This window comes from Misgurnus anguillicaudatus, chromosome 14 (genome assembly GCF_027580225.2).
Source record: "Misgurnus anguillicaudatus chromosome 14, ASM2758022v2, whole genome shotgun sequence".
Classification (NCBI taxonomy): Eukaryota; Metazoa; Chordata; class Actinopteri; order Cypriniformes; family Cobitidae; genus Misgurnus; species Misgurnus anguillicaudatus.
The window spans coordinates 4,801,662-4,826,727 of record NC_073350.2 but is presented as its reverse complement, the minus strand read 5'-3'; the positions used below and the strand labels follow the sequence as shown (position 1 = coordinate 4,826,727).

At 36.4% G+C, this 25,066-nt stretch overlaps 2 protein-coding genes across 2 annotated transcripts in view; both read left to right on the top strand.

The window, feature by feature from the left end:
* Positions 1-206: 206 nt before the first annotated feature.
* On the top strand, positions 207-11,303 carry tamm41 (TAM41 mitochondrial translocator assembly and maintenance homolog). Its single transcript, XM_055184669.2, has 8 exons — positions 207-606; positions 1,081-1,263; positions 1,469-1,561; positions 3,453-3,603; positions 3,770-3,915; positions 8,096-8,261; positions 10,819-10,881; positions 11,025-11,303. The coding sequence occupies exons 1-8, from the start codon at positions 469-471 to the stop codon at positions 11,099-11,101; spliced, it is 1,017 nt and encodes a 338-aa protein (XP_055040644.2). The 5' UTR covers positions 207-468; the 3' UTR covers positions 11,102-11,303.
* Positions 11,304-11,454: 151 nt separating this feature from the next.
* The window catches only part of vgll4b (vestigial-like family member 4b), a 49,390-nt gene continuing 35,778 nt past the window's right edge, over positions 11,455-25,066 (top strand). The window contains exons 1-2 of the mRNA XM_073875761.1: positions 11,455-11,640; positions 13,407-13,483. Coding sequence (XP_073731862.1) covers positions 13,420-13,483 — 64 coding nt within the window. The 5' untranslated portion in view covers positions 11,455-11,640; positions 13,407-13,419. The remainder of the gene's footprint in view (positions 11,641-13,406; positions 13,484-25,066) is intronic.

The following is a 25,066-nucleotide window of genomic DNA, read 5'->3' as shown; positions in this document are numbered from 1 at the left end:
TTTATGCGGATCAGGAAGCTTTTCGCGTCCAATTGAAAAGACCTTACGGCACGCCTCATTCCTCGTGGCACGCCCCATTTCTTTCCGACCTCTTGCCACGCCCATTGCTCCAGTCTGCAGTTACCTCTACTTGTAAAAGGCTGGATTAGAGAATACAGTGTAATACAAAGTTAGAACAGAAGGTGGCAGTAATGCAACAATTTGGATGCCAGCTGCCGTAAAACCCCAAAGAAGAAGAAGTGGTCATTTTAAACTAGCTAGCTGCAAGAAATAAGATGATCTTAAAAATACTACACTGTAGATAACCAATTAGTTGAACCACATAAACTGTAAACATGTTCGTTTAACGCATAATTTATATGCTTTTACGCAGAATATGACGTCTTGCCGGAACAGCTGTGACAGGAATATAAAGACATCGACGCGCCGCTGTTAAACACAAGTACACATGTTGTTGTTTTTATAATCATGACTCTTCCAGCGTTACATAGCAGCAGTGTTTTTTACAGGAGGATCCTCAGTCTCTTTCCACAGGACATCAGTTTAGCTTTTGCTTATGGATCTGCGGTCTTCAGACAGACTGGAACCTCGCAAGGTCAAATGGGGGTAAGAAACATAAACGCATCACATCAGATGATGACGTCATTACCTCTACCAAATTATGCTACTTTAATTCACCTTAAAAGTCTCAATCATGCAGTATTTTACTTATTGTGTGATGTTCAGTAGTTTATTCTCACCATGATGGTAGCTGTAATGGTGTACATAAATAAATTAACATAACGTTTAAAAGATCAATAAATAATACTCATGCAAAAGACATGCATCAATAAAACCTTTTAATAGACCCTCATGTCTATTTAGATACTATAATATACATGTTTAGAACGATGACATGAGACTGCTTAATGAAATAATAAATATATGAACTACTCGGCAGCACAGTTAGTGTTACTCCAGTATTACCATAGTAAGCTAATCATCAGGTGTATGTGTGACAAGGAAGTGTGTTCTGTATTGTCATGGGTTGCATTGAATGTCATGATTAAATGATTAGTATTTTACTTTTCTTTGTTTTAGAAGAACATGCTGGACTTTATATTTGCTGTGGATGATCCGGTCACGTGGCACACCATGAATCTCATTGACAACAGAAAGCATTACTCTCTTCTCAAATATCTGGGCCCTAAACAGATCAGCATCATCCAGAATGACTATGGAGCAGGAGTCTACTTCAACACACTTGTACCAACTGATGAGCGGGTTATAAATGTTTACAGTAGAGCTTCAATCTTCTCATGAGAAAGAAGCCCTTCTCATGATTCATTTTTTTGCATCATAGCTGGTAACTAGAGTTCATTGAGTTTTAGTTTTGGAGACAAATATCTTATATTGAGCAGCAACCAAATGTTTTTTTATATTGGTTATTCCTAAGATGTGTACATTTTGCAATCTTTTGTCTTTGCAGGTTATAAAGTATGGTGTGATCAGTACAGATACATTAATTGATGATTTACTCCACTGGAGAACCCTGTATGTGGCAGGCAGATTACACAAACCTGTGAGTATTTCACCCAAGCTCCTAGATATCAGTGGCTCCTTTCAGACATGCAGTTGTAAATAGCAACCAATAGATGGCACTCTTTAAACAAGTGTACCTGTAAAATTGCAAAAACAAATGTTTGTTTTGTTGTCATTCATATTTTTGTATTTTATAATCAGAGGCAATAGCACACGTTTCACCTGCATTCATTTCTATTGAACATACACATATATACATACATATCCATTTATAAACGTAAGAATAAGTTGTTTCAAAAGGTTTCCAAATTAAAAGAGTTATGATTTAACCCTAATAAGACCCTTGGGGTCAATTCTACCCCCAAGCCACTTTTCTTTAGTTTAGAAACATAGTTCCCTTCATCACAGTGGAATAAGATTTTGTGACTTTTCCAGATTATCTGTCAAGATTCATATAAAAAAACTGGGCTTGATTCAGTCAGTCTAAAAAAAATCAGGTAATTAGTCCCTTTGGGGGTAAAAATGTCCCCAATTGAAATCAATGGGAAATGCAAAAAAAAAAAAAATGTTTTTTTTTTCTTTTTATTTGTCAAAAAAAATCAATGCATCCAGAATAAATCTGAAAATTTCAACACAGAAAGGTAGGCCTGGTACTAGAGCACAAATGTTACATAGAAAATACATGCTCAATCACACGCACAAACAAACAGACACACACAAACACACAAAGGTATGACTGCCACAGAGAGCATTTCTTATAGAATTTGGCAAAAAAACAGCCACAGATGCAAAACAAAGATGTAAAATACACACACACACACACACACACACACACACACACACACACACACACACACACACACACACACACACACACACTTACATTCAGCCAAATTTCTGTGGCATTTTGTAAAAACAGACATTTCAAAATGCATCAAAAACTACAAAAAATTATACTATTTGAAATAATATTTATTTTTAATGTGCTTTCTAATGTTTATATAAACATAAATGTACAAAACATTTATTGATGTTGCGCAGTTGGCCACACACAGTAAAATGAATGGGTCTCTATGAGCCTCTGCTGGTTTATTTCCTAAACTGTAACCATAAAACTGTTTTTTCTAAACACCAAATGGCCTAATTCAACACATAACATCTAGATCAATATCTTAAAACAATTTCAATCAAATTTAGATCATAATTTATGTGAAGTTTTCATAAAAATGTGATATTTTTCAGGCAAGCTAATGGTGTAGTTGAGGAATTGAGTGGTAAACATGTACAAAAGTACTTCATATCTCCCAAAACACAGCATTAATGTATAAATGGGAAGTAAACAAAAAATGATATATTATTTGTATCATTAAAATGTATATATTTTTGTAATTACTCTTTTAATCTCCGGGGTCATTTTTACCCCCAAGGAACTATAACGTATACAGGAAAATATGGTCTTATGAGGGTTAAGGAGTTTTTCTTGATTTAAATGTGTGAAAGTATATATTTTAGGTCTTGTAACGGGTTATTACCATTACTTGTTAGTTTTGCACTTTTTATAATCACTTTCTCACCTTTCACCAGACTCTGTGTGGGCTCTCAATTATCAGTTCATAAAAATGGCATGAATATGAATTAAAAATTACGTAAAAAAGACAAAATTAGAGGTTTAAAATACTTTTATATGGCGTATCAAGGGACATGTCAACTTAACAAAAGTGTTTTATGTGAAATAAAACACATAAAAAAAATAATAATTTTTTATATCTATTTTAAAATATTTTATATCTATATATTTACGTTTTTAAAGTTGTTTCTGCTCATCTTATTTTGATCTTGAGTACCTATACAGTACCCCATGCACCCCATAAACACAATCAAGTCTTCCAAAACAGCTGGTTCACCAACCCATTAATATGTTTTTTTTTTAGGTCAACATTCTGCTCCAGAATGACAGTGGCAAACTTCGGACTGCCCTCGAGAGAAACCTAAAAAGTGCCGTGACCGCTTCTTTCCTGATGCTGCCTGAAAGCTTTTCAGAAGAAGATCTTTTTCTCCAGATTGCAGGACTGTCCTACTCTGGTGAATGAAGCCAAATTTGTTTGCAACATTCCTATAATCACTGATATTTAAAGATGTGCATAAGTTATAGTTGAACTGAAACCAAACCTGTTTGTTTACAGCTGCTCAATCTTCTCTTAATAGTGAGTCAATGCTAAACTTAAATATAATGCATTTCTACCTTTAGGGGATTTCAGAATGGTGATCGGTGAGGATAGATCCAAGATCTCCAACATCGTAAAGGAAAACACACCACATTTTCGGAAGATATATAACAATATTCTTCAAGAGTGCCCACAGGTGGTGTACAAGCCTCAACAGGGCCGACTGGAGGTGAGAGATCTAGCATCGTATTTGACGGCTCACGTTGATATTATTTATAATACATTTGATATGCGTGTTTCATATGTCTTTTCAGATTCGAGGAGGTTTTATAGCTAAACTGGTGTCAATGATTTGTTACTTTGATCTTTGCTGAAATGACACTAAATGCTTGCAGCTATACTCGGTGAAAGCTCATGTTTAGGAAACTTAACCGAGGGTGTGACTCCCTGATGTGTTTTTTAGACGTATAGCTTTGCTGACAAAGCAGTTCTCCTCGGGCCAGAAACGCAACTCTGTTGAGCTGGGAGGGTTCTGAAGGAGATACTAGATGTTAGTTTTTGTTTTTTTCATGCTGTATCCTTGGCGTAAAAGGGTTAACAGGTTATTAGCCTCTTTCACACAGTAATTCTGGTAAATGACCATGAATTTACCAGAATGAATTTACCAGTAAATACAAAAATGTGCTGTTCACACACGCAGTGGCGTTCCGTTATTTTACCAGTAAGACATCATTCACACATCAGTATCAAAATACCGGTAAATTCGTTGAGAAAGCGGAAGTACCTGTAGCACGCGGCGAGCTCAGTGTTGTATTTGTAAACAATCCACGTCGGTCATATCCACGGTCCGTATTTTGTTGTTTTCACGTCTGTGGTAAACAGTCGCGAAGTTGCTCATGACCAAACAACATAGAATGAGACGACGTCAAACTGAAAATGCGCTTTTAACAACAGTACTGTTTGCACTTTAGGCTTCACAGAGGGCGTGCTAAGGACGTCGGCAATTCGGCGGTCAGCTGTTTTTATCAACTTTGGTGAAGAAATCTGGACGTAAACTGCAGGTGTGCTCAACTTTCAAGCAGCGTGTGTGTGGAAACGTCAGTAAACAGTGCGGGGGTAAACGCGTCATCTGTATTAAAATGCTATGATTGGCCCGAAGCTGTCAGCACGGTCTGAAGTCGTCCGTTCTAAATGCCTGTAATCCTATAATTTTCGTTCACACACAGCGCTTACCGGTAAATTACTGGTAATCTTACAACCTGTCTTACTGGTAAATTGGGAGCACTGATTTACCGGAAAGGTTCTGTTCACACATGATCTGTTAACTGCAATTTACCAGTAAATTACCAGTAAAGACTGTATGTGTGAAAGGGACTATTGTAAGCATTCAGTAGTGGAGCTACCAAATATGGGGGTGAAATATGGAAAAAATAATCTATGGTGTTGAAGACTATTTCTCCAGACATGAAGATACGTCAAATCCAAAATGTGTTCCTGGTTTCTCCAAAAACAGGGTTTGAACCAGCATTTAAATGTGGCGTAGAATGTAAAACTGTATTTATGTAGGCATAGATGAATAACAAGAGTTCTGTACATGGTAATGACATATCATGAGCCTCAAACACAGTTGTTTTCTCCTTCTTATGTAAACCTTGTGCATGCAAAAAAAAAACGTTGGAAAACAGACCAATCTCAACATAACAACAACTGTGCTCATCGACGTACAGTCAAGATGTGCGCCCCAACATTAAATTACACATTAAGAGATTTTTATTTTCTGCAATATTTGCATTTCCAGAATATCTGCATTTCTATGGCAGTACAGTTGTGATGTCTATGCCAAAAAAACAACAACATGGATGGCTTTGCTGTGTTGTCTTACAGCGTGACATTGGACCAATACATATGATGGGTGTGTGGAGCAGGATATCTATGATGTGTTTGTTTTACGTGGTGTCATAAGAACGTGACATGAGCAACAAAGCTACACACAATCCAATCGGAGCTGTCAGACTGAAACAGATTTCCTGGAATGTGATTTGAATAGGATTTAACTGACGTACCGGACTCTCATTGTTTACCCGTTTGTAATCTGAACAGCTAAAAACACACAAATCCACATCTGTATGTGGTTTGTAACCTGATCTTATGTTTGTAAACCCGAACTGCCTGGCCTGATCAACGTATTTACATCAGTCAGGATCTTCTGACATGACTTTAACATCACACACAAAGCACAGTAGTGTCTACTGCTGTCTAAATTCACTCATTCACACTGATGGATTAAATGATGAATGAATGAACCGCCGAGCAAACAAATGATTGATATAATAGTCATGCGTGATCCATCTTCTGTGTTCTGACTGATTCTTCTGTTGTTTGTGCTCTTTATGGTGAATTGTCACATGACATAGGGAAGTTTTCCTTTGCTTCCCGTCATGCTAACAAATAAGTTGCTGTTACTGTTTTAATGCAGGTAAAATGAGAATTACCCCATGATGTACTCAACCTCAAGCCATCCGAGATGCATATGTCAATCATCTTTTAGACAAACATGATTTGAGTTATTTTAGTGAATGTCCTGGCTCTTCCAAGCTTTATTATGGTTGAAAATGGGGTCCATGACTTTTAAGCACAAAAAGTGCATCCATTCTTTACAGAAGTAATCCACACAGCTCCAGGGGTTAATAAAGGCCTTGTGAGGGAAATCAATGCGATTTTTGTAAGAAAAATATCCATATTTACAAATTGTGTATCTCGAATGGCTGGAGGGTAAGTAAATGAAGAGGTCATTTTAATTTTTTGCTAAACTATCACTTTAACTACACGTTCTTATATGGATCCCGCTTCTTAACAGGAAACATTAACTACAGCTGCATTTACATTGCAGATTTGCGGAAAACCTATGTGCTATTTTCAAAATGTTGACAAAAGACTTGCGAAATGATGGTGTTAACTGAGAATATGTGTCTGAAAGGTAGTTTTTTCTTCTTTTTGCCTTAAGTCATTCCAAACATCACATCGACTGATGTTGGTAGGTTTACTAATATCACACTATTCATTATTTAAGGAGACGCAAGAGTATTGTCCAAACATTAATGCCAAGGAAAGCCCCTTATACTTCGAGGCATCAACATGTAAATGTTTTTCGGAGGTAAAAGTACATTATTTTAAATCAAAAGAGAGATATTTTTCAAACATTATTGGCAAAGAATAATGTGAAGTAAACTGTTCCCATTGCAGTTTTGCGAAATACACCTTTTCCAATTTGCCTGAAAAAAACAACTCATGCGAGCGAAAATTGATGTGTTTTCATTGACCGTATTTTCAATTCGCATTGTCAATTTGCGCAATTTAAAGGGTAATAAAAAACACATCTTGTGGTTAAATCACTGTCCTTTCATGCCTCAGTCAGTGTATTTGTAGTTCTTTTTACAATACACATTATTGCAAAACAGCTTTACACTTTGTAAAATTTAAATGTTTTAACAAAAAGTATATTTTAGTTAACATGAATATGAACACTTATGAATATTTAAATAGTTCAGTGATGGATTAATTTATCATAATTATAAAAAAGTTTTAAAGGATAGTGAAACTATTTTTGAACATGCTTTGGCTTTTCATTTTTCGAAATGCAAAAAATTTCAGTTGTTTGATCAAAACAAGGAAAGCTTAGCAGAAGATCCTTTATATGAGTTGGACATTTTTTTTCCAGATTTTTCTATCAAGATTGCAGGGAAATATGAAATGATGTGCCTTACCTACATTTTTTACATTTCCGAGCTCAGAAAATTGAGAGAAAAAATCCTTGACCTTTTTCTTTGAAAGTTTGTTTTTTCTTCATTATAAAAGGCTAAACATAGTTCGAATTATGCTATATATGTGTGTGTGCGTGCGTGTGTACCCATTACCTTTTTATTGAATTAAAATGCATATTTTTTTCTCACTTTTCCTGTGGATCTCTTAATCATGGGCAGCAGTATGTGATGGGTCCTTTCGATATATCAGCCCTTACAGAAAAGACATGAATTTCTCATGTGTAAATTTTTTGTGTACAATGCCCACATTGTACAATTACATTGTCCACATGTAATCACATAAAAAAAATTGTCACCACATTATGCACATGTGTTTCACACAAAAATGTTCCAAAAATACACATTTCACAAATGATCACGTGTTTTTTAGATGTGAAATTCGTGTGTGAAATTCGGGAGGTCACATGACAAAAATGATACACCTTTCTGTTTTGTACATAATACTTTCTAGAGGGTGACACATTTTACAATCTGACACAACAGCATTAAAAGAATGCAAATGTTTGTGTTGGTCTACATTTTTAGTTTTTTTTTGTTTGTTAAAAAACTTATTTATCCTTGGTTGCACATTTGTTTTACATCATGTAGGTTGACAAGAGTCCAGAGGGTCAGTTCACACAGCTCATGGCCCTTCCACGGACTTTACAACAGCAGATCACACGTCTGGTGGATCCACCCGGTAAAAACAGAGATGTGGAGGAAATCCTCCTACAGGTGGCCCAGGATCCAGACTGTGGATCAGTTGTACAGCAAGGTAAATAAACCTTTATCAGTGTGTACTGCCAGTGGATGGGTTTCGATGAATCAATTTTTGATTCAGCTACTACACACTAAAAAAGCTTGCAAGTGAGTAATTTTGCATAACTAGTGTGCTCTAATGGAATAGCAAAAATATACTCTCTGACAACTTATTTTTATAATATATGTTTTACCATTACCCAGTTTTATTTTTATATATTTTTGAAAGCCTTTTACAGCAAATGATTATCTAAAAATGTAAAAATTCTCACAATTTACTCACCTTCATGCCATCGTAGATGTATAGACGGTTTCAGCAATAACAACATAAACAAGCGGCTGTCGTGGTCCGCATGCAACTTCCGGTAAACTCCGCTAAGAATAAATAACAACAAAGTTCTTTAAACGTAGTTTATTTATTTAACAAGCAAAAAAACAACACATAGATTACCTAGGAAACCAAAACATTTATTATTTTCAACAAGGCATTTGTTCAAGAGATCAGTTTAGCAACTAGTCAGACCATTAAAAAAAACGCAACCGGAAGTAAAGTTCGGATCCAGACGTGCATCGCGTCAGCTCATGTGCGTCCGATGAAACAGTCTATAACATCTGCCAAAAAGCACATAAATAAATCTTAAAAGTAATACGACAGACTCCATTTGATCAATAAATGTCTGAAATTTGGGATGAACTGTTCCTTTAAAAGCCTTGAATGTGTTGTATATATTTTGTAGTTGATTTGCATTTTGTGACAGATAAAATGAAAGCATTTGAAATATTGCTGCTTTTACATAAAGCAGCATTTCCCAGCCCTGTTCCCGGAGACACATGCATGTTTGGATGTCTCCCACGTGTGACCCCATTATTTCCCATCTTGGAGTCTTTACCAATGAGTGGATACAGGTGTGTTTGAATAGAAAAGGTACGGTTAAAAAATGTGTATTGTCGGTGTGCCTCCAGGTACAGGGTTGGTAAGCACTGACTGACAAATCATTGTATCATTGTATGTACATGCTTTTTAATACTGACAAATTAATTAAAGACAATCACACTATATTTTAAATATGAGGAGCTCAGATGCAATATCTTAAAGTATCTTAAAGGAATAGTCTACTCATTTTCAATATTAAACTATGTTATTACCTTAACTAAAAAGAGTTGATACATCCCTCCACCATCTGCGCGCGTGCACGCAAGCGCTGGAGCGCGCTGCGACACCTCGACATCACCCAGCCCAGCCCCATTCATTCAACGGCACCATTTAGAGACAAAGTTAGAAGTGACCAAACACATCAACGCTCTTCCCATTCAAGACGAGTAGTTATACGAGCAAGTATGGTGGTACAAAACAAAACGTAGCGCTTTTCTAAGCGGATTTAAAAGAGTAATTACACTGTAAAAAAAATCCGTAGAAATTGCAGCTGAGTTGCCGGCAATTCACCGCAGATCCAAATGTATGTTATTCACCGGCAACACTCTGTTCAAAGTTAAATGAACATCAAACATTTACAAGTCTTTGTCTTTACAGAGCAAAACTAAAAAACAGCATCAAGCAAAACATTCTGGGAAACAAAATCTGAAGCAAAAAACAGAAAAAGGTTGATGATGATTTCTGGTTCCCAGAATGCTTTGCATGAGGCTGTTATTGTATAGTTTTATTCTGTAAAGACAAAGCTTGTTAATATTTAAAATGTATTTAACTTTGAACAAACTCTTGCCAGTAAATAACATAAATGTAAATCTACGGTAAATTACCGGCAACCCAGCTGCAATAACATTGAAATTTTTACGGACTTTTTTTACAGTGTATATTTTATGGCGTAATAGCACTTTTGGGAGTACTTCGACTCGGCGCAGTAACACCCTCCCTCTCCCATTATGAGAGTGAGAAGGGGAGCGGACTTTTCAGGCGAGTCGAAGTACTCCCAAAAGTGCTATTATGCCATAAAATATAGTCAAAAATGTTAAAAAATGGATTTATCTCGTTTTGCAACGAAACTCTTCAAATATGGATGGTCAATAAAACTTTTCTAAAACCACAACGCTGGTGGGTGGTCTACTTTAGCACAATACTGCTTGTATTAAAGTACATTTGCAAAACTGAAAGGCATGAACAAGACAAAAGATATAACACAACACTAATGATTGAGTACATGTGAAATGGTTCTCAAGAAGATGGATGTTTTCAGGACTCACCAAACTGGCTGGCTGGGTTGTAGTGGTGTTGAATTTCTCCAGCAGCCTCACCCACACGTCTCATTGTCATAATAACCGTCACTTCATTTCACACAAACACCTGTGTGTGTTTACCCAAACTATTCAAGCACTGATGCATGCACTACAGTTTACGTTTATTTAAACTCTTTTGAAATTCTCAAAATGGCCAAATATTATTGGTTTATTATTACTATTCATGATGCACTATGTAACTATATCTCTTGTTTAGTTATGTGATGCTATCAGAAGGAATATACATATATGCCTTCGGTAGATCTAATTACCAAATGAACTGATGGATGAACGTTCAAATTTGCATTATTTGTAATTATTATGCTTTCTTTTATATGCAGGAATCTCTTCAATAGTGAAAACCTCCAGCATAACACAAAGTGCCAAAGGAATTGCCACAGCCGGTAAGGGAATTCAGTGATTTTAGAGACGTGGGAATAACACACCACCCACAATTTTGAAGCCTAAATTGTTGATGTGTTTTATAGGCATGTCTATATTTATTGAGTGGTATTAGCCCGTATAACATGCTATGATGTTTCTACAGGTCTGGTCAAAACAATGGTGTACAGTGTCAAAAAGCTGCGGAAAATGTGGAAAGGCTGGCGTAGAAAACCGCTATAGTCCCCATGTCACGCTACAACTCTCTTCTACTACAAATATTTATTAAAACAATGTACAAATTGTGTAATGAAATTGTTCAATGACTGATGTTTGCATTGAATTCCTGTGCTGTATCCATTTTGGACAATTGTCTCAAAATATTGTTTAATTAATTTGTAATTTCTAATAAGAAAACATTAAACATTGTTTAAAAAAAGTGCTAATTTATTGCAGTGTTTATCTGCGCACTTCCCATTCACGTTGTACCTGTTCCGACGATATGATATCACTCCCTCATTAGCATAATTTATGCTGATGTCGCTCCGTTGACTCTGACCAATGAGAATCGTTGACTCTCATCACCTGCTAGGAAGAGAATTCCATCATTCCAAGCATTCTTCCCACAGCTCAAACTCACACAAACACACAACGTCTCTGTACTGGATTACCGTCTCAAACTCTGGACTTTGTTTACCGCATTTATCGTGTGTTTTGCTGGGCTTTTTGCTTGATATCTTTCAATAACTGTGATCCAGAAGATTCCAAAGTGGCGCTTCAAGGTATGGTGTACTTTACACGACTTTTAACTGTCATTTCTTTATATAGAAAACGATAGTGACAAGAGTGATTTTATGGAGCTAATAATCTTGTTTTCGAGTTTGTTAAAATCAAACGTCAGTTATAAAAAAAACCTCATAAGTGGCGTGGGAAAAGAAAACACGTGTTACAATAGAGTATTTCTGCTTTTTAGTCATGATATTTGCAATGCATGATTTATGGCCCTAACGTTAAGTGAAAACATTAATAAGTAACTAGATATCTAAAGCAAAGTCTCGATTACTTCCTCGTGTGTAACACGCGGCAAATGACGCGTCACTACGCTACAACACGCAGCATTCCTATTATAAATAATACAAAACGCAAAAACTAACATTATTAATAACAAAATCTGTACACGAATGTTTACAGACGTGTTGTTATAACCAACGCTCGCGCGCGTTTTAATCAGTTCTGTGGTTGGAATGAAAGGGTTGCGTTTGTTTTGTCGCGTCGCGTGAGTAGATACCGTGACGCCTTAATAAAATGCACGTGAATTCTCTCAAACTAGAATTTGAGATGTCAGTTTAAGTTATTTTTAAAATATTGAAAATCATTATTTGAAATATATAGAAGTTGAAATATTTGAGGCGGGCCGCTCAGCTGAGTGTGGATCTGTGGAATGCTGCTATCTGTGGAATGTTAAGTGTGGGACGGACACGAGTAGCGCTACAAACCTCACATGTTTGAAATGTTTATTCAGGGAATTCTTGGGAAAACATGACATATGTTGGAATACTTAAAGATAAACAGATTCACAACGAGTTTAGTGAGAAAGCAACAGTTGGATAGATGCAGCATATTTATTTAGGAGGCAGACTGTCTGTGTTTTAAAGGTGCCAAAGAATGCATTGAGTTTCAAGGACATGGTTTAGATTAATCCTGGACTAGTCTTAATTATTTTAGGACATTTAAGTAGTTTTTACAGTCACAACTTACACAAAACTATACTTTTGTGCATCTTGAGACAAAAGAATGGTACTAATATATGGTGAAATATGTCAGTGCATGGTGTGTAAAATGAAAGCAGCTCAAACATGCATTTTAGTCTGGGACTAGGGTAAGCCCTGTCTGGGAAACCACCCCACACTCTGTTAAATTGATCTCTGATATCTACATAGGAAGGTATGTGGCTTTATTAAGTAAAAAAAATAATCTAGACACAGCCCATTTACAACCCTAGGATTTGTCCCTAGAATGAATTATTATCCCCAGATCTATTATTACCTTATTTGAAAGGGTCATGAATAATAATGTTGAGCTCTGCTCTGATTGGCTGTTTCTCAGAGCAGCTCCTGCAGTAGCTCTATGTGTGTGTTACCTTATGTTCGAGTCCGTATCAGACGAAGATACAGAATTTGAGTGGTAAATGTAATTTTTTTCAGTATGGACCTGCAAAACGTAATTGTAACGTCAATTGAAGAACTTCAGCCTAAACGTTAGCATATCTAGCATTAACTAGCATATAGCGCTAACTCAAGTCACAACTTTGTTTTTAGCACTGTAACAACATTGTACTTAATTTAATGTGTAATTTAATGTTGGGGCGTACATCACGACTATAACGTCACAGTCAGTGTTATATTGAGATTGGTGTGTTTTCCAGCATTTTTTTTTTGTATGCACAATGTTTACATAAGAAGGAGAAAACAATCGTAATTAAGGCTCACGATATGTCATTACCATGTTCATATTCACCTTTTAAAATCTGTTTTTTTTCCATGATCAGGATCTTTCCTAGAATGGAAACGCCTTTGGATGTTTTGTCAAGAGCAGCATCTTTAGTGCACCAAGATGATGAAAAACGTAAGTTTTACGGTATTTTTTTTTTAGCTATAGAACATTTTACAAGAGTGTGTTTCGAAGTTAAGTAGTTACTTTTTGACACAATACTAAGTCAGTCAGTCAGTCTACAAAGGTCTTACAAATAAGTAGGCATTTGTCAGTCTATAAATAGTTATAAATATATTTTCATATTTAATGTTGTACAATAAGATTAAAATGTAAAATGTTTCTTGAATGAACACAACAGTTGTGTAGTTGTGTTGTTGGGTGCTGTATTTACAGAACCACCATATGCTGTTATATTGCTAGACAACATGAGCACAGGTGTAGTTGTACTTAAGTCCAACACCAACAGGCTTACTTCTAATTGGATGCTTGAAGGAAAAACAGCTCAATCGCATCACGCAAAGAAGCTAATGTGAATGAGTAGTCTAACAAAATAGCCCAAAAATCTGTTGAATATGCAGTGTGTTGGATTTCCATAAGGATTGTGTTTGTCTGCATTTGTATTCAGTCATGGATAATTTACATATGAAATGATGTCATTGTCTATATGAAATGCCTTTGGGCACAACTACATTCAGCGTAATACACATTTGATACACATTTGAAGCATTGTTCAGACCGGGTTTGCTTGTTTCGACTTCCTGGTCCAACACGCTTAAGCTGGGCTGCACACTAATTCCATGAGCATGTTGCCGTGTTTTCCATCTGAAATTCCTTCCGAGATTAACTATGAACAAAGCCTGCTTAGATGGCATTTATTATTATTGGGGTTCATTGTCCAACATCTACATTTCAGAAGTTCTCTTCAATAGCAGCGTAACGACACTGAAGCATTAGTTTTATAAACAATTAAACATGGATTGGTTGAAGTTTGCAAGAAATAATTTCTCAAGCATAAGCTTATTTAACTCACTGGATATTTTGTTTTTAAAACAAAATCCCAAACTGAAACAGACAGGAAGGGAAATTGGGTCATCGTATCATAGCTGCGAGTTCTCGCATCTAACGACAGTGAACACACATCTGTCTGAAGAAGCTTGGGCCGTCGTTGCATTTTTCTCCCCCTGCTTTGTTTTTGTTTTGCACAGGACTGATGTCACTTCTGTTGTGGTTGTGTGTGCGCCTTTGTCCCTGCACAAAAGTGTCTGAACTGTTTTGGCAATAGTGCAAGCTCCTCCTGGATGTTTGCATTATTACAAGTCTTTGGAAATGTTCTCACTTGCCAGAACACTTCAAGGGAGAGGCGCCGTTGAGTCACTTCAGTACACGTTTGACTTAAACCTGCAGCAATGCAACGTCTTCGATACGGTGATGGGAATGTGCAATTAGATGTAGGTGTAGGTGTGGTTGTCTTTGTTACAGACTGTCAGGTGATGGCTTGTATTCGGTTGGACGCTTGAGGGCAAAACAGCCCAATTACATTAGGTCCTCTAACACCATTACAGGCACCACACAGCACTATTACAGTGCATGTGGTTTAATCGCTCTTAAAGAAACAAACGTTTCTCAGTCCAGCATGCATGTCCAGACAAATGTAGTTGCGCAGAAAATTTTGGATTTGGAGTTTTTTGTGCAAATTAGATTTGCTATAAAAATTTATTTAATGAATAAGACTTTAAAAAAATCAGTGTTGTTATGGGACTATAGACCATCTACTGCCCACTCCCATAATGCACACATTACTTGTGTAGCACAGATTGCTTCCAATCTCTAGTTTACTTAGCCCTGTATAAATATGTAAATTAGCCGTGTAACCATCGACGTTAGTTTGTGCCCCACTCACCCCTACGTATTTCATAGCTCATGTATCTAAAGGAAAGTTTCACCTCAGACTATTGAAGCTTCCTTGCCAACAGGAGGTGGGTCAGACAGTAGCGTCTCCTCAGCCAGATGTCCACACATTTCTCACATGTTTGTGTTGGCTGTGCCGCCGTTTTGTCTTGCACCTGCATAACAAATAGGATCCAAACAGGAAGTTGACCTTTGAGTCTCTGGTGCATTTATTTTTCCTCTTCATGAAAGATTGATATTTCTCTGTTACTGGTTGTATGGAATGCCTGAACACAGTAGCACCTCCCGATCTGAGGGATCATGTCAGTAATGGCCTTTAGTAAGCCTGAGTTAGCTTTACCTCGTCCTGAATCATGTTTGATGAAGAGGTTCAGCAGCAAGAATCATCATTTAAATATTTGATTAGTTCATTTATATTTTGTGAGGTTTGCTACTGCAACCATTATTACTGTTGCTTATTCTTTAGCTAGAGATTTGAAGCCTAAATGTAAGAATAAAATGCTGGCAAAAAACTGCTGATACAATGTTTGTGATACAGACACGCTTATTCTTAACCACATGATTTGAAATATTAACTTTGATACAGACAGATCCAACTTTGGATATGGCTTGCAGATCTTATAGATCCAATAAGAGTTACATTTAAAGATATCTCTCTACACCAGGAAATTACTAAATCTGTACTCTGATATCAACTCTGTTGTGTGTAAATACTTCAATATCAACATTGAGGCTGATTCAGAGATGAAAAGAAGAAAAGCAGTCAGGAGAGAGGAAGTGTTGCTGAATAAAATTAAAAAATATTGAATAATGATATCAGTTGTGCTTCAGTGCTCATAGCTTCGCTGATGATCTTACCCACTTCATCTGACAAGAAAGTTAGTATAATGCAGTAGATAATATTATACCATGCAAGATATTGTCTTGATGTTATTATGAACTTTGAGATGGAGCTCATTGGAGACAATACAATGTCAACATAAAATTAAACAACATTAGGAAAGGTATTGTTGAATAGAATAACTAGATAGAATGAAATTAATATAATATAAACTAAATTAATATAAAACATAAATAATAATAAAAACAAGGATCAATGATAAAATAAATAAACAAATATGAAAATTAGTAAGAGTTAAAGGCAGGATAGGCAGGAATTATCTAAAAAACTTTTTTACAAATTAGTTTAAACTGTCTTTATATACCAATACATAAGTAAAATGTAAGAGAGTATAAAACTCGAGTGTCTGTAGACCTTTCACGACTGTTTTAAACACAGCTCATTATTTCCATTCGGGACGAAACAAATTATTGGCTTGCACGACTATCACTCTCTCTCGCGACCATGGTACCACCCCTGTTGCTATGGGATCTGTTCACACATTTGCACACCCGATTGATTTGAGAGCGCACGAGGCACTCTAGGAAGAGCAAAAGTACGGCAGATAAAGTGCATTCAGAACTCACAGAAAGTGCATATCCAGTCAGCGAAGGCAAACAAGGCAAAAAAAGGAATAAACGAAGCAATCAAACGAGAGTAAATATCGCGTGGCTTTTCCTTGAGTCGACGATGCGGTAGCGGTATTGTCTCCGGAGTGTGGGTCCTCATCAGAGTCAACAATGCTTTCATCACGGAAACTCTTCCATGCAAAACACTGGCTTAATAGTGAGTACTAAAAGCCATCCTATTTATCCTGTTTATATTCATAGTGATAAAGTTAGGTGTATTATTACATGTGATTGTGACATGATGTTACTACATGCACCGCGCTCCCAGCAGAGCCGGTCAGCGTCGTGCGTTCATGTGTTTTGGGCGTGGCTTTAGAAGAAACCCAGAAGGGAGGGGTGGAGTGAATGGAAAAATGAGCTGTGTTTAAAACAGTGGTAAGGTCTACGGACACTCGATTTTTATACTCCTTTTTCAGAGTACTTACATTTTACTTATGTATTGGAATATAAAAACAGTTTAAACAAATTTGTAAAAACGTTTTTTAGATAATTCCTGTCCTCCCTTTTAAGGGCCGTTCACATTGTAACGTTAACTATAACGATAACAATATTAGCGTCCACACCACCGAACGATAATGATAACTTTATGCAAATTTTCTTGCAAGCCGCAGTATACTCGCAAATCATTTACCTTTTATGGCATTAAGTAATATATTGCATATTTATTTTTACTAAAAACTCCTGTAATTGTTCACAAGTCATTGAATGTATAAATATGCTGTTCTTGTTGCATTTACACAGCAGGTAACCAGCAGATGTCCTCAACACACTGTGTTTTACGTAACTCTAAACAATGAATCTAGTTTGTGGAATCTAATATCTTACCTTTTGGCATAAGCAATGTATTAGAAAAAAGCATTACGAAGTAAATTCAACTGCAACAGCACTGGATACCTTAAGGTGATTTTATGCTATAACTAGACCTCAGCAATGAGCTTCTCCACCGTGTCATCTGTCATATAAATTGTGCGTGCACTTGAAGTTCAAAAATTTTTTATAGCCGTCAATAATTTATTGTTCATCAGTTAGAAAAACAAGTGATCCCAGAGATATTGTTTATTGTATCTTTATCCTTATAGTTGTGGTGTGAACTCTGCTATTCTCTTTAATATAAAACCATTTTGAAAACTCTTTTTTATAGTTATAATGTGAACAGCTCTTTAACAAATAAATAGATATAATTTAATTAATAATACATTAAACAGAATAATAAAATAATATAAAACAAATGCATGTTTCTACTCAAATCTATCAATACGATTTTTACTTGTGGAACAAAAAAAGAGAAAAATCTAAAAACAAAATTGATTTAAATTGAAGGTAGGATTTAAGCCGTATCTTGGGACCTGAATATTAACGTTTTTCTTTGAGTTAGGATGTTTCGACCTAAAGCAACCACCCAGAGTACTTTAGTAACTTCATGACGATCCACTAAAACTGTTCAGAAAGCCTTTGGGGCCATTTACATGACATGTTTTCAATCGTAAACGGGAACGTGCTCTTGCGCATGTGTTAGTTCAGTCTATAGGCACGCGCAAGTATCACAAAAACAACAATAGTTGCCTACAGGACTGTGTTTGTGTTTAAGATGCTGAGTTTATTAACCAATTAAGTTTAATTTTGCTGCTTTATAGTCTAATCGTCGCATAGCTTAATGACATAAACCTTGCTGGTTAATCCAGGGTTCAAACGGGTCCATGAAATCCTTGAAAGTTTGTGAATCTGAGGAAAAAATTCAAGGCCCTGGGAAGTTTTTGAAAATATACAAACATAGATACAGGTCATTGAAAGTGCTTGAATATATTTTATGCAAGAAGTTTTCTGGGAAAAAAATCTATATTATTTCTTGTTTAGTGTAGGAAAATATCTAAAAATTCTAGACTTTTTAAGCACATGATAAGCTGTTTGTTTTAAATGCTTAGATCTTCTGTATGTGAATGTTGATTCATACCAAAATGCTTGTTTGCATAGTTGAGTTTGACACATTCAAACGTTTCGGGTTACGTATGTAACTGTTGTTCCCTGAGAAGGAAACGAGGCGCTGTGTATCCCTTGTCTTACTTCATGCGTCCATGTAACGCCGTCTTTGGCAATATTTCAGATAGCGATATACTTCCTGACTCCCGCGTCACCCTGTCTTTGTCTTTAAGCCTCACCATTGGTTGAATTTGATACACATTCAGACGCACTTACCGCTGGAGGCGTCCCCAAAGTGTCAGCGCAGTGATGCAGCGTGAGTTCCCTCGACACAATGTAACCCTGCCCTCACTTGAAATGTGTCCCCACATTTAGTCCTTGAATTTGAGGGTATTGAAAGTCCTTGAAAGGTCCTTGAATTTGAAGGTAACTAAGGTGTGGGAACCCTGTTAATCTTAACAAAACTGCTCAATGCTTCCACTATCTTGATTGCTTGTATTTATTGCTCTGCAAAATAATGCAGGGTTTATTTACAAGGTAACATCGCCATCTACAGGCCTGGGACATATCTGTGTAATGACAGATCTTTTTGACAGTGTTGTGTGTACTTGACATTTTTCAAAAACACAAAGGAAAAACCTTTTAGTTTTTTACTACATCGTTGTCGTGTAAACGTAGGCTTAACAATGCTGAAAAGATGCATGCTATAAATAACTGGTAATACTTAATAGGGGTGTAGCTATACATAAATATGAATCGATGCATCGATTAAATTTTTAATTATACGATGCAACAATAAATTATCGATATGAGGTACCTTTATTTTGACACTTTCCACGTCCTCATTCCTTGACGTAACGTCCATCTACGCATTTCCGCCAAAGCTCACATTTTTGTTTATTTTCATGTGCTTGTCTCAGCAAGTGAATGCAATTCAGCAACAAAGCAATTGTAGCAGCGAAAACACAGTGAAAGAGACAGAAGACGTTGTATTTTGTAAATGTATTTTGCATTACCGTTACAGTTTTTGCCTGTTGTAAGCTGCATGATGCGCATGTGCATCAGTGTGTTTTTATTTGGTCTGTGTATTAATAGACTGAGCAGTTCATCTCTATGTAGAGGCTGTCATTTAACGTGTCCCCTCGCCTTTGTGCTCTTTGGCTCGGTTCAGCTGCTTTGTATACGTGTGCAGGAGTTCCTGCGAGTACCCACATGTTTGCATGCTGGTCAGAGAACAAAAACATCTCTCCATTCAAATCGTTTTTGTCCTCTTGCATTGTGTTCAGTTATTAACGGCTCTCAAGTATTGTGAAGTAGTAAAACCAGAGAAATAACACACTCGTCTATAAATGAATGTAAACCAGCTTTCATAAGGTATTATATACTAAGTTAACACGCAAATGTGACGTATATGATAAAACAAAGCTTTTTACTGATCCTGAGTTGGTCACCTCATCGAAGCTACGGATCACTAGGAGCACACACTTGTGACTCTGGGATCATGGGTCAGAGGTCATGGGTCACAAAAGTGGGGCACACACTATTTGTTAAGCTGCTGTGCTGATCAATTTCAGAGGTTTTGTATACTGTTTAACTTTATCATTATAACTTTACAAAGCCACAGACAGGTATGAAATCTGGGTTGACAGCTTGGACCATTTCAATAGATATATAACACATTTGCGTTTAAAGTGAAATGGGAATTGGTGAATGTGACTCCTGAATATATAACTTGATCCGCTGCGCAGATATTCTGAATAGTGATTGAACGTCTTAAGTGTTAACTCTTTTTATGCTGGTTGATCTGTGGACATGACTGAGTGCTTTTGTGAATCAACCTCATATTCTGCCCTGTACACACCCATTTTAACCATAAATAGTCAATGCAAATCACCTCATGAATGTTGATCCGCATGTTAATAAAACTGCCATCGAATTGTTTGTTTTTTTTAAGCTAATAAATTGTCATTTACTTTACCTAATAGACTTAAATGAGTTTAGCAGTCTCTGTATTTTATTTCTTTATAACTTGCACGTGTGAGTAAATGAAGAGTTTGGTTCCAAAACGCAATAAACGCCATTTTTGAAAAAAATGAGTTACTGCCAAAATCAGCATTATATCAGGTCAGTAGTTAAAAGTAAATTCTTAATTTTACGCAAAATCCAATATCCGCCGTGTTATTCTGTCATCTTTTCTCCCTTTTTTCCCCAAAATGCGATAAACGCCACTGATCCTTTTTTACAGAACGCAATAAATCCATTTCTGATATTACAGCCCACCAGTCACGCAATGTAAACAAACAATGGCGGACGCGCTGAGTACACGGAGTCCTAGTTTTCCTCATCTACTTTGTACTTTATGATCAACAAACAAAACAAAATAATACTTTAATAGCATTGATAAACCTGTGATGGTTTTCTGTGATGGGAAAGAAACGTAAGCCATCAACATCTAATAATTTCCCTGAAAGGCACTCGGGAGACGGGTGCTTGTTCTCCCGACAGCATCAAGCTTCTCATGCTAACACATTGACCCCAGAGGATCTTATGAAAAACTTTACATAATTTTACTCAGTCAACGAAAATCGAGCAGGACCAAAAACATTTTACAGCTGATCGCGGTGAAAGACGTTAAGCGAAGACGTCAAGTAACCGCAATGACATGGTTCTTAATATGACAAAGTAAGTGTTTTGATTAATAACATTAATGTTTATATTTTTAATTAGTGTGTACAACTAGTCAACTAAATGAATATAACATGGCAAAGATGAATGCACATTTATATAGGCTATTGATTCAATAGATTTATAGCATTTTGAATAAAAACTTGTCATGGATTTATTGCATTTTGTGGAAAAAATAATCAGTTTTTATAATAAATCTTTGAAAATCAACTTATGGATTTGAATTTTTTATGTTTTTATAACCTAAAGATGCTGTGTGAAAGTTTGTAACAGAAAAACGTTGTTTTCATCTTGTCACTTTCTTGGTATAGAAAACACGTTTTTACCAAAATTTGTCAAAATGGATTTATTGCGTTTTGGAACCAAACTCTTCAAATATTCATTTTAGTGTACTAGGCGAACACATGTTTCTTCATGCCGATCCATAGGATCATTATAATGAGGACATGGAGAAGATTGGATTTTACAAGAAGATTTATATGAAATAATTATAATAACATGGATCTATCATGCGAAATGGAGTGAAATGTGTGTGGCATCAATACTTATTTTCGTTCTTCTCACATTTACCTTCTTCAATCTGACTTCAGTTCACAATCTCACCATCTGTCAATTCCCCATGTCTCCAGATGTGCGCAGGGCTCTAGTCTGCCACCAAATGGTGACATTTTGCCACCAAAATTTGAGAGTGTGCCACTGAATTTTACATCCAGTCGCACGTGATACCAGTAAATTTGACCTTTTTTTTGTGATGTGACACTGAATTTGAAAAAGCACATTGTACTTTCTGCATCTATCATTAAAGTATTAGTAATACTGTGGAAATTGGTAGAAATGTTAATATTTGGTTGGCATGTTGATTTACAGTGTGTGCCCCTAAATTTTCTGGTTGCGCCCCTAAAATTTTCATTTGGGGGCCACTGTGCTCCTAGTGAAAAAAGTTAGTCTGGAGCCCTGATGCATCCCGTCAAGTTTTTTATAGATCACAACCTTTGCATGGGAAGTGGTGAACGCATGTTTCCAGTCCCGTTTTGTGGGTATTCACGTTTTATAAAAGAGATCTCGGAGAGACAGAAACTTGGTAGGGTATTTTAATGTGGGCCAGTAAGCAAATGCATAGCAATCACCAAGAAAACCTCAAATGTGACCAGGGGACCTACTGTGAGGGTTTTGTCTGTCACCTCCCTTCATGGCAGTGAGAGTTGCTGGCAAGGTTCACTTATGCTTTCTAAAGTCTTGAAAACATGTAGCTGCTGTATGTTTTGCTTGGTTGTTTAATGATTGGAGAAGTAAGATGATATTATATTATCCCACCAAATGTACAGTTCTTTTAAAAAGGATGTCATTTTGCTTTTTGACAAGCCTTCCTTTAGTGTACCTGTACAAGCTTTTTTGTTTTTCCATCCTAGAATTGTACGCTATGTGCAAAATCATCATAAAATGTCCTGGGATCTGAAATGATTTAGATTGTTCATGGAAATATTTTTAATGGATTACTAGTTAACCGACTGTGTTGTGTTTATCCAGGGGATTTACTTGTGCTGCCGTCACAACATTAATGGTTAATTTTGGTTGTAGATCTGCTTTCACCATATATTAACCATACTGTGTAAACTGTAGTGCTGCCTCACGATTAGTCGCGACTAATCGTTTGCAGAATAAAAGTTTTTGTTTACATAATAAATGTGTGTGTACTGTGTATAATAATTATGTTTATATAAACACACACACATAAATGTAAATTTTAAAAAATATATATATTTATATAATTATATTTATATATAATATAGATTATATATAAATATAAACATGTATATACACATGCAAATGTTTCTTAATTATATACATGCATGTGTGTATGTGTATTTATACATAATTATTATACACAATACACCCTCATATATTATGTAAACAAAAACTTTTATTCTGCAAACGATTAAGGGGATCGCACACCGGCCGCGCAACTCAGCGCCGCGCAGCGCCGCGCCGTTCTAAAAAAAATTTAACACATTGTTTTCTAAGAGTGTACGCACACCGGCGCTGCCAGGTGGCGCCTGTCCGCGCCGCCCAGCTGTGACTCAGGAAGTTGTTCAAATCCCTGTCGCGCCACACAGCGCCACTCACACAGTTTAACATTAAATAACATCATATTTGTCCCAAATCATTAACGACCAACAATGGCTGCTAACGTATATTTTGCATTTTGAAGTAGACGCTATCTGACGAAGCTCGCGCTATTTAATGTGCACTTCCGGTTTACAATACCCCCGAGTTCTCCTAGGCGCGACACGACGCGGCGCTGTGCGGCGCTGAGCTGCGCGGCCGGTGTGCGATCCCCTTAAGTCGCGACTAATCGTGAGGCAGCACTAGTAAACTGTCATTGAGATAATGATATCACAAGAATCTATAAGGGGAAATTACACTTGGTTACTTGATGCATTTTTACTGATCATGATTACATCATGGCCTCCAGAATGCCACAATCTTCAACAATTTGGGTGTCCTGGCTACATATGGGAACTTTACACCTCCAAAACTGCTGCAAACTCAAACACTAACTGTATTTTAGGCAAAGTGAGTGTTTAACAGAATCTCTTGCAAACCTTTAACAAGAAAGTTTTGCTTACCAGCATTGCCATTATCATGAAAGTGATCTTGGTTATATTCCAGCCCTGATCTCACAGGAATGTGACAGTCAGCACTGCCAAAGATGTCTAATTAAGTCATTGAAATTGATGTTTAGATTTTTACATTTTAGCATTTTACAGGCTTACGTTGTACTTACAGGATATTACTGTAATTGCAAGTTAACAAATCAAAATTAAACGTTTGCTGAACTTTAAGCAAGCTAAGACAGAGCTCACATTTATTGGATCTATACTTTGGATCTATCCATATATTTAGCTGAAAATGCCTCTTAAAATATATTTTTAAAGGTTTGTGTAACTGCAGGAACTGTATACTTGTGGTATGCATCTTTATCTGATTTAGCTGATTAGTAGATTTTCTTGTAAAATGTGGTGGATCAGTATTGTACGACATGCTTTGCCGCACAACAGCTTGTCTGTACAAGTAGTTGCTAAATATCTTTTATGAATCCAAGGAAGTGATGTCATTACCTGAGGGTTACTTTCATATTGTTGCATCCTCACTTACAGAGGGCTCTTTTGTGTAGACGCCCTTTCCGACATCCGGAATCTTGAATATAATTTGTGATGACACACAAACCCTGTCATCCACACATAGGCCACGTTTTCATGATGTTGAATATAATGTCTTGAGAAAACATCCACATTTCCTAGGATTTTGTGTTGTGTTTTTTGAAACCCTTAATTTTATGTCTGGTTGAAAACAAAGTCAATTTAACACATTTGACCCAAGCTCTCCTGGGGGTTATAATATTATAATGGGCATCTGCTTCAACCAATCAGATGCAAGATAATTTTCTGTTCATTCCACAAATTTCTGGGACATTCTTAAATCTTACTGACTTTTCCATTGACATGTCTAAATATTTTGCTATGCACTTTTGGCCTTTGTCCTGTTGGAAAAACAATATACATGACACAGCTATTTTAACTCTGTGAAACAGATTCTCCCCAAGCAAACTGATTAATGCTGTCACCACCAGACATGTGTGATGGATTCCCATTCAGATGTATTGAATATTGTGTTTAAAACAGCAATGATCCAGGC

Excerpts from the sequence above, each read along its gene's own strand:
- tamm41 (XM_055184669.2), top strand. The coding sequence starts at position 469 with ATGACTCTTCCAGCGTTACATAGCAGCAGTGTTTTTTACAGGAGGATC. Across the intron at positions 3,604-3,769 it reads TGCAGGACTGTCCTACTCTG|GGGATTTCAGAATGGTGATC; the intron begins GTGAATGAAGCC and ends TTCTACCTTTAG. Across the intron at positions 3,916-8,095 it reads CTCAACAGGGCCGACTGGAG|GTTGACAAGAGTCCAGAGGG; the intron begins GTGAGAGATCTA and ends TACATCATGTAG.